Genomic DNA, 10,938 nt, shown 5'->3' with positions numbered 1-10,938 from the left:
TTTACAAAAACAAAATCACAAAATGTGATTTACAGTTTCATTTTTTTTTCATTTCACTGAAATCCAAATACAAATAGTAAACAATTAAAAATACTAACCTGAAGGATCCATCTTCCGCCATGTTTAATTAGTATTGATACGTAGTTGTCTATCACAAAAAAAATAGGATTTTTCAAACAAAAAAAAAATTCAATTAGTCGCCAGTGACAAAATTTCTGGAAGAAAATTGAAGAGAGAGAAACGTGGAAGAAAAATGGTTAAAATCAGATTTTTGAATTAATTTTAACAAATTAGTGTGAATTAAGGAAACTAAATATTCTTAATTAGTTTGGATCCCTTATTTCATGCTAATCATTAATTATCTACAATAAATTCAAATTAAATTACAGCCCACAATTCTAGTTTTTTACTTTATTATTTCTAATTCCGTTTTATTTTTAAATTTTCGTTTATCTTTTTATTTATTTTTAAGTTTTTCCAATTAATAAAAACTATTTTTTTTAACTTGTTATAACCTGAAATTTTTAATGTTATAGCTTGAAAGTCTAAATCTACTGTTATAGCTTGAAATTAGTACTATAATATATGTCATATATGAAATTTACACTTTAGTCATTTGAGGTTTATTGCAAATTAGGACTCTCAAAATATTACATGTGTCATATATATCATTTAAAAAACGGAAAAGTGCCTAAAATACCCTCTAAGTACTGAAAATGACACACAACTATCCCTCATCCATCTATTGGCTCCCAAATACCCTCCCCATCCACCTATTGGCTCACAAATACCCTCTCCATCCACCTTTGGGTCCAATTTTAGCCACTTCATTAACGGACCACTATTTTAAATAATTAAATAATCTTTTTAATTACGTGGCGCTCAACCATTGGTTGCCATTTAATTATTTAATATAATTTTAAACCCACTCATTACCCACCCATTTTTAACTAAACCTGCCCGCCCCAATACAAAAAGAACCCAACTAATAAAAAAGAACCCTAAAACCTTCGTTTCCAAATTTTCGTATTGTTTTGGGATATATAAATTTTAATTTTAAAATATTGATTTAATCCAATCAATATAGCTTCGAAGTTTAGTCAAATTGACTATCGAGAAGTGAAAAGTGATAGTACATATTATGGGACAAGAGGAGTAATGATCTATTCCCGTGTTTAAACAACAAGAGTACAGGTTGCATAAATGCCTTTGTTTTACTCCCATGACTGCCGAACAAGAAAATATGGAAAACAACATAAAGAGAGGAAAAATAAGTAACTAACATAAGAATTCAATTTTAATTATCTCACGGCATTTCACAGGTGGTGCAGTGTTACATAATGTGGCTAACATGCATGTCCTCCAACTGTAGGACAGTTAGCTATAGCAAATTCAGACTATGAAATTGATTTTTTTTATAAGGGACAATTTAACTGCAGAAAAAGACAACACAATTGATCTAGTAAGCATCAATTACTTCTAGAGCTTAACCATGAGGTCCCAAAAGTCCTTGGGTATGAACAGATATGCAAAAGGGAAACATGGAAGAAGGGTTGATTATTGCACCATCTTGTCCTCTAGGTTCCAATATCCTAATTTCTATAAATGACAATGAAAATTTACATGTAAAATATACGTGACCTTTTAGGAAAAGGCCAATTTCAAGTTGGATTGAGGATCATGAAAAATGGAGTGTAAATTTGGGAACGAAGGTTTTAGGGTTCTTTTTTATTAGTTGGGTTGTTTTGGTATTGGGGCGGGTTTAGTTAAAAATGGGTGGGTTTAAAATTATATTAAATAATTAAATTGCAATCAATAGTTGAGCGCCACGTAATTAAAAGAACTATTTAATTATTTTAAATGGTCCTCCATTAATGAAGTGGCTAAAATTGGACCCAAAGGTGGATGTGGAGGGTATTTGTGAGCCAATAGATGGATGGAGAAGGTATTTGAGAGCCAATAGGTGAATGAGGGATAGTTGTGTACTATTTTCAATACTTCGAGCATATTTTAGTCCCTTTTCCTTTTAAAAATATGTTTAAAATATTATAAAAATAATTGAAAACAAAATTATAAAATTAAAACAAATAAAATAATGCTTTTGTATCTAATAGTATATCATATATGTATGTATATATATATATATATATTTATATAAAAGGCAAAAGCTATATATAATGTTAGCCCTAGTCTGTCGTCTTCACGGTAAGAGCGATTTCTCAATTTGGAACAGCGCAGCAGCATCTTTCTTCTTCTTCCTTTAGTAATTCCAGGTACTCGTGAATCCTACTCTCAATTTTTGATCTTATAAAAAAATAGTGTGTTTTTGTGGTACTCTGTCTCTGTTTTATCCTTTGTTTTTGCATCTAAACTGCAATCAAGGTCCCCTTTTTATTTATTGTTAGCTTTCGGCAATGATTGTATCTTCCTGGTTGGAACAAAAATTAAAAATAATACAAACATTATCTTATGTAGAACCCATGGAGAAAAGACTGCGACTTTCCAACAAATTTGCTTTAAAAAAGGTGTTTTTCTCAACCCCATATCTCTTTTCTCCAGTCTCTTGTCATTCTTGTGGTTTGATCAATTTTTTTGTTTCTAGTGTCAAAAGGAGGTCTGCATTGCACAAGAAGATCGTGTCAGTCAGTTACCTGATGAAATTCTGGTATATATATTGTCTTTCTTTTCTGTTAAGGAAGCTGCAGATACAAGTCTCCTCTCAAGGCGTTGGCTAAACTTATGGACATATATTGATCACCTTGATTTTGATGCTACAAAATACTTGGATCAAGTGTTCGTGCAACCCAAGCTACAAAAAGGGCATATGGACAAGTATCTGACATGGGTCAACTCTGCTTTGCAAAAGTTTAAAGGCCAGAGACTTGACCAATTTCGTGTTTACTATGATTTAAGCAAATTTGCTCAGCACGACATTGACAAATGGCTTGAACTTGCCTTTTCTAAGAAAGTTCAAAGACTAGAGTTAGACTTATTAAGGTGTGGATCATTCACTCGTAATTTTGATTCCTGTTATACTTTTCCGGAGCGGCTCCTTGGTCTTGGAGATTCTTCTTCATGCTCTAATAACCTCCAAATACTCTCACTTATCAACCAGAATTTCAAGTCTCTAAAAGTGCTTATATTGAAATCTGTAAATGTGACGGGCCAAGTTCTTGAGTTCTTTCTACGCAATTGTCCATTTCTTGAAAGAATGCAAGTTCATGGATCAGGAACATTGAAAAATTTGGAAGTTGTTGGTCCGTCCCTCAAGTTGAGACACTTGGAGATATATAGTTGCTTCAATGTAAAATCACTTAAAATTTGTGATACAAATCTTATATCATTAAGGACTTCAGCAGGAAAAGTATTACTGCTTAAGAATGTCCCGATGCTGGTTGATGTAGAGATTTTGGGTATGCCATACACCCATTTATTGGATGACATATCCTCTCGTCTCTTGTGCGTTCTCTCTCAGCTGGAGGTCCTTACAGTAGATGCTTGTATATCATTGGTTAGTGAACAAAGTTTGTGTCTATCTACTCTTGTTTTACTAGCCTAGCACTAACTGGTGCCTTATCTGTAGTTTGATTATCCGCACGAAGATTTGGAGCATTACAATTTTCCTGAACTTACGAAGCTCAAGAAATTTGTTTTTATTACATTTGGAAATTCACTAAGAGTGTCAGGCCAGAGTCTCTTAGGTTGCACGTCTATAATAAGGGCTGCCCCACAATTGAAGGAATTTGAACTACAGGTAAGTATCATGCCTTTTCCTCTTTGGTGTACAAAAGTCTGATTTATTCATATTAGCAATTCTGGTTCATGCAGTTATTGATGCTACTTCTTTAATAAACTTAGTTATTTAAGTCGTTGAGCTTGAGTTGAAACAATTGTGAAGAGCTAAACTTGAATAAATGGTACTCTTGCATTTTAACTCATCTGACTGTGCCAATATAAAAGTCCTGCCCTTACATAGGTGTCATTTTAGATAGGTAGTAGACAGCTCTGTCGTCCCTGAGCTTTGATTTATTATCTGTAACAAAGAGCTTAAAGTCTCATCATTTCATCAAAGAGCTTAGAGCCTCATCATTCCTTCAGTTTCTTGAATATTTTTACTGAGTTACTGCACTTGTTTAGCGTAATGGAATGACCTGAGTGTTGGGATTGTGGTTTCAGTTGTCGATTGTGTTGCTCCAAAATCTTAGGTTTCCACCTGTTTGTTGCCAGTATATTATATGATGGAATTGGGAAGTACTATACAGTGATTATTATGTGTTTAATAAAACTACTTTTTTGAGAAAAGGTAACTTGTATTATAAACACAGGAATACTCATGACGTATTCCAGTAATACTTACAATCAGAAATACAGAAGTGTTGCTGTTTTCCTATAAACTCAAGAACTCTAAGATACTAGGGATATCATCATTTTCATGAGGATATTTTTTTTTTTTTTTTTGATAACCGAGAAATCCGTCAGTGACCCGCCCTTTGGACCAATCATAGCCTTCTAAACTCGGTGGATAATGGGCCCGCCCCTCTACCCTTCTCCACTTAAATACGGGGCTTCATGAGGATATTTATGTTTACACCAAAAACAAGAGCTAAACAATTCAGCTTCATCTTCTCCATAGAGCAGCTCTTGTTCTCAAAACATCTTTGATTCCTTTCCAGCCAAATAGTCCACCAAATGCAGGCTGGGACAATCTTCCATCTCTCCCTGTGCCCTGACTTATTTCCATCCCGATTCCAACATGCCAAAGTTTCCTTTATGTTTCCTGGCATAGACCAACTGATGCCCTTTTTATTGATGAAAATTTGCCGAAGTTTCAATGTCTCCTTAAAGTGTAAAAAGAGATGATTTATTGTCTCTGTCTCACACTCACAAAAAAAACATCTGGAGCACAAATCGAGGCCCTTCTTCATACGGTTATCCTGTGTGAGAACAGCCTGTTTTGCTAAGAGCCAAGTAAAACATGCCACCTTGAAGGGCACCTTAACTTTCCAGATCATTTTCCATGGCCAGTAGCTTGATTGAGTGTGTGTCCTCTGTGAGTTTCTGTAAGCTGTTCCAACTGAGAATCTCTCCTGTGTATCTGGAGCCCATAACAGTTTGTCTTCACTATTACTGAGTTCCTTGTATCGTTCCAGGATATTTAGAAATTCAACCATTCTATTCACCTCCCATTCATTTAAAGGTCTTCTGAACCTTAAATTCCAACCCTGAGCATCTTTTATAAACCTACTTTCTTGTCATAATTATACTGGTTGGTTTCAAATGAGAACAACCAACTAAGAAAATTGAGAAGTAAGTTGTTGCCTAGCTAGGTAGATGGGTGAAGGAGGAATTTAGTGGGGTAGAGGTTTCAGAGATGAGGGATTACAAAATGTTGTTAGAACCGAGGGGAACTTCCAAATTCTAATAGTAGGATTCGAAGGTGGCATCCTGAATCCCAATCAAATGACTCCAGGCTCAAAGAGTCAGAATCGAGCCTGGATGGTATTGTAGAGGAGGCTTAGGGCTTCACATGGTATCTGATGTTCTCTCTCTTGAATATTTATTTTTTCAAAAAATCAAGTAACGATTATATAAGGGAAAAGAGAAAAAATACCCGAACTTGTATCGGATTTCTTGTTACACTTATTCTTTGAAGTTGTTCTATGAATTATTTTGTAGTAGAATAATACCATAGGAAGTGTTGATGTGGCTTTTACTTTGCACCTCCATATAGTGCATGAAAAGACAAATACAAGCTAAATGATAGAGGCTCTAGAGTCCAAAAGATATAATTTTTCTTCTACTTTTTAGGCCCTTTTCTAAATCTCGAGCGGTGATCCACCACTTGTCCCACCAGGCCACCATCCATGCCCCCCACCCCCGTGTCTGAGCCAGGATTTTTTTTTTGTAGTTGAGTAGATACACAAATTATGTTTTTCCTACTCATGAGTGGGTGCACGCACTTGGCTAAAGTTGTGTGCATAATATTTTCAATAAAAATCAAGCAATAAAAGTAAAAAAAATTATCTAGGGTGTGTTTTGTATGGAGAAAAATGTTTATCTATTTTCATGATTGGTTTGTCAATATATTTTGTGAAATATTTTTTCTAGGAAAACAAGCTCCTTAAAAATGAGGAAATTTACTTTCCTAATGGAAGTAGAAAACATAAGTTCCAAAGCAATTAAATCATATTAGCATTTTATAACTATAAAAAACAATCATATAAATCACTATAGACATAGAGAAGTCAATAAAATAATTTTAGTTACTAGTTAAATTAAATAAAAAACAATACATATCACAATAAAAGTAATAAAATAATAATTAAAATAAAAGAATTACCGCGAAACATTATAAAAAAAACTATTGATAATCTCAACCACAAAAAAACTTGAAAGGAAAAACACGAGTACGGAGCCAGAAGGGCAAAAAAATTGACCAAAAATTCCAAAAGGGTTTGAAATCAAAAGGGCAACATTTAAACGGTAGAGGAGATGCTGTTTAAATTAGGGTAGCGCCTTACAAGGCGCAACTCCCTATGCGCCTTACAAGGCGCAAGAAAACAGAGCCACCATCATTGTTTATTTTTTCCATGTCAGTACTTACGGTGGTACTTTTTGCACTACAAAATAGTATAGGGGTCGTAGGGACATCACAAAGAATAAGTGTGTAACTGGAAAACTGAGATAAGTCCATAGGGTTTTTATGCCTTTTCCCACTTTGTTATTTAAAAAAGCACCAAGAGGGCTCCAACCTTTACAAGTAGAAGATTCTGTTGTTCTGTCAACCTCCCAGTCATGCAATCTCCTTCTTAATCTAATATTAAAAGATAGCCTTTCTCTGTATTCTTCAATCACATCTTTTATATGGATAGCTATGAGATGTAATTCTGAATAAGTTATTAAAGCTTCTTGATCCGGCGTACATGAAACTTTATCTTCTTCTTGCAACTAAAAGCTTTCACAAGATTAAAAGAATCAATTCCATAAGTTCTAATGTACTTTCAAACTGTGACATCATCAGTTGTATTGATTAGTTTTGCTTTTGAACATCTCATATCGTTGCCATGCTCTATGTTTAACAGCTTAATCCATAAATTGTTTTGCTCTACTGTGTTTTATCTCCACAAACTAATTCGACAATAGACACTTTTTTTAATACCCAAAGTTTTTATCTATGAACTACTCTTCTTAGAGAATATAGCTCTATTTTTATGCTCTTTGAATCAACTTGCCACATCTTTCTCCTTGCATTATCGAACCGTCTTCGCACCTTAAAAAATGATAGATACAGTTTCTTGCGGGTTGCCAATCTTCTCAACCTTATGTATCACTCTCTGCCATATTATTGCACTTCTATATCTGGCATTAGAGACTTGCTCATGTATGTCTCTGCCTGGATTCTCAATTTAAATGCAGTCAAGTGCTGTCTCAAAGTGTAATAGTAGAGATCTGTGATGCATGATCTTCCGCTCCTCAAGTCCAAATAGAAATAGGGTATAGTCTGCATATCGTGTACATGAAAAATTTCCATATTTTCATTTGTACAACTTTCCCCAACTTTTGACTCCTTTTATCCATACTATATTCATGGCATAATGCAGCATCTTACTGAATGTTTCCATTGCTTAGGAAGAGAATGGGATAACGGGGTTCTCCTATTTAACTGCATATCCTAATTATATTTTTCCATTTGTTTGCAAACCGTGTTGATTCAAAAGCTTCAGTAATATTGCCAGTTTACATGATTGTTCCACCGGGTCAAATCTTTGCTTGATCCTGTGTTGTCCCTAGTCTGAGGTGATAACTTGAGAATGAATCATTCATCGGTGCTCTCATAGTAAAGAAGGCTTCGCTCAAGGAGTGATAGATTTGGACGGAGTCTTGGCTTTGATGCTAAGGAGACGAGATCCATCGATCTGAATAAGTCTAGTACACCTTTCTCAAGTCCAGCTAACAAATAATTCTTGCTACTTTAATTCTATTTAAGGCTCCAAGAATTCATTTTCTAATAACACTGGATCTATAGTTTGTCCTTCCCTTTACAAATACATGCATTTTTTGACCTTGATATCTACTTGCCAATACTTGTTTCATCCTTGTTGTTAGGACCCCACCGGTAGTAATCTCATCCTTTTACCTTGTTCTTAAGAACCAATGCTGTGAATATTGCAGTCCAGCCTCTTGTAAAAATTTCTGTCTCATGAAAGAAGTGCAATGCACTGATAATGTCCCTTTCCAAAAAGTTCCTAGATTTCTGGTAAGAAGACATTATCTGCCCATCTGGCCCTAAAGTTGTTATCACCACTAGACCATCTCCATTACTTCTCCGAGAAAATTTCTTAGTAGCCAACACTCTTCCCGTGATAATAGCTCAAGGTCATTGTAACTGGAAGGCGCCATCATTGCTCGGTTTTACTAAATAACTTCTCATAGCATTACACTCATCTGATGACCTTTGGATTTGGTAGTTCGTCCATCTCTTACAAGTTAGTTTATATGGCTGTACTTTTTATTTGTATTGATCAATTTACAGTAAAACACTTAGTATTTTGTAGGGGTGTCAAAAATGAGCCCACCTATAGGTAACCCGCCCAACCCGCCCATAATTTTAAGGGTTGGGCTTAAGATAATTTGAATTAGGTTTAATCTCAACCCCCATTTTAAGAGAATCCTCAATTGAGCCCAATTTAATTTTCAATTTTCAACCCATTTTAAGACTCTTTATTTGTATTGATGTAATGTATGTTCTTATATTGAAGGTATGAATTACTTTTGTTTTATATTTTTTAGGATTTATCTATCCATTTGTAACTTTTTTTGTAATTTTCTTAAGTTGAAATCTAAAATGTGGTTATAAAACTTAAATAAACAATATATTAAAACTATTGAGATTAAGCGGGTAAAGACCCAACCATTTTTAAGCTCATTTGAGCCCAACCCATTTGAGCCCAAAGTAAACTTGGGCGGGTCAAGACTCAACCCAATTTCTATTTCAACCCATTTTAATATCTCCAATTTCAACCAACCCGCCCATTTGACACCTCTAGTATCTTGTCTCATTCATCTAACCAGAAACACCTCAATTGTTGTTTCCAGGATGTTTTTTAGCATTGGTTATTTGTTCCAGTTCTACCAAGTGCTTCTTTTAGGCTTTTCGTTTTTCTATATCCGTTCACCCTTTTCTGATCATACTTACCAATCCAGCAATCTGATTATGTATAATTTTTCGACATGCATTGTTGTTTGAACTCAAAGTCTGCCTTTTAAGTTCAGTTTCCTTTCTATTAACCATAATCAGATTGCCAACACTATCATAAGATTGCTATTGCTGTTCCGCTAAATCAATGGATCCCTCTATAGCTTTTTTCATTTTCTCGAATTTGCATTAAGATTCGCCTATTCCCAAGTCTGCACTCTGCTGGAATGGGTGTATGATTGGTTATCATCATATGCTTTGAAAACTTGAATATCACATTCCAAAGAAATTGTATACACAAATTTCTGTGTATTCCACCTCATAAGTTTACTGTACATGCTATTGTATTTATACAAAACTAGGTCTAAATTCTGTACCAAAATAAATGAATTAAACAATGATTATTTGTACACTTGGCACCTAATTATTGGACTACTTTGTAACAAACTCTAACAGCCATTTTGCTCTTCATGTGCCTTCCTTGTGCCTAGGTTGAGAATCTTCTAGACCTTGTACAACTGGTTAGGTTGAGAATCTTCTAGACCTTCTGATTAGGTTTCCTAGAACTTTTGTTCTTTTTGGCACAAATCTTTTGGTTCTTGAAAAGAAATGTTGGAGAAGGTTCATTTCGGTTAGCAAGTCCGGCATGCAGCTCGAATATGTTTATATGATAAGTCACTTATGTATTCTTTTGTTTCCTAATTTCTCCAAGTTAAGATTTTTCTCAGAGAGAGTCTAGAACATGGATAATGAGTAGTGGTGATTGAATATTGTTGAATTAGTCAACTTGACTAGGAGGCATCTTACATGATAATGGGAAGTTTTCATTCAGTCGATCAAGGAAGCCATATATCCCGAATCTTAAAATTTAGATCCACAACCGATTTCGAGCAACTTAGTCTAAAATAAGTCGACCCAAACATGTTGAAAGAAGTTGCAATTCTCTCAGAAAATTGAGCACTCCACGTCTGTAATATTCTTGTCCATATTCCCCACTTTCCTTCCTCCGTGTGGTAAATACTTTAGGGAATTTGTAGAAGAACAAAGTAGTAGGAGAAGTCAAATGACATGAGCGATTGATACAATCATGGTTCATCAGTGATTGGTACATAGTTTTATGTTATACTGATTCCCCAAAGTTTAATTCTTTTCATTTAACTTGTGTCCCAAGAAAAAGGCCTGTTCAAAATTTTCTTTTATTAGCTTTACTGACTTATCTTATCATTATTTTTTATTTTAATTTTAATTTGTGTTGTATATATTTACGGCAGGTGATGTCAATCCCCTTCGAGGCAAAGAAAGAGTGTAAGAAAGCAGCCATAAAATGCCCACTCCATCACCTCAAAGTGGTCAAATTTTCGGGGTTTTATACAGGCTTATTTCAACTTGAACTCGTTAGGTACTTTTTGGAAAATGGTGTTGCTCTTGAGAAAATCATTATTGATCCAGGTACTCCATTTTTTTATCGTATCCCTCCGTGCCCTAGCGAAATCAAACACACGCAAGCTTCGAGAAATCTTGCTAAGCTCCAGCTTGAATGTGAAGTGCCTCCGGCTATTGAGTTGGTCATACTTTAATGAAAATAATAATGTTATTAGGGTTAAATTTGTGATACATATCGGAGGTGAATTTTTATTTCTTAGTAGATGTTCCTCATGCTTTGTTTCATTATTGAGTGATATTTTCACTTTTTGCGAGGTTTATATTGCTATATGAAATATGGGGGATTTTCAAAATGAAAA

The 10,938-nt window shown here is 34.6% G+C and overlaps 1 protein-coding gene across 4 annotated transcripts; it reads left to right on the top strand.

Moving 5' to 3' along the window:
- The first annotated feature begins 2,157 nt into the window (after positions 1-2,157).
- Positions 2,158-10,938, top strand: LOC102601508 (F-box/FBD/LRR-repeat protein At5g53840-like). 4 transcript variants are annotated; one of them, XM_006351620.2, is made up of 5 exons: positions 2,158-2,273; positions 2,476-2,525; positions 2,612-3,511; positions 3,584-3,754; positions 10,468-10,938. In XM_006351620.2, the coding sequence occupies exons 2-5, from the start codon at positions 2,481-2,483 to the stop codon at positions 10,771-10,773; spliced, it is 1,422 nt and encodes a 473-aa protein (XP_006351682.1). In that variant the 5' UTR covers positions 2,158-2,273; positions 2,476-2,480; the 3' UTR covers positions 10,774-10,938. The 4 variants fall into 4 exon arrangements, with proteins under 4 accessions (XP_006351682.1, XP_006351681.1, XP_015166076.1 ...); XM_006351619.2 differs by having other exon boundaries at positions 2,603-3,511; XM_015310590.1 differs by lacking the exon at positions 2,158-2,273 and having other exon boundaries at positions 2,283-2,525.

This window comes from Solanum tuberosum, unplaced genomic scaffold, assembly GCF_000226075.1.
Source record: "Solanum tuberosum cultivar DM 1-3 516 R44 unplaced genomic scaffold, SolTub_3.0 scf00130, whole genome shotgun sequence".
In the NCBI taxonomy this organism is placed as follows: Eukaryota; Viridiplantae; Streptophyta; class Magnoliopsida; order Solanales; family Solanaceae; genus Solanum; species Solanum tuberosum.
Note: the sequence above shows the minus strand (reverse complement) of the source record. Positions and strands in the feature narration are given on the sequence as shown.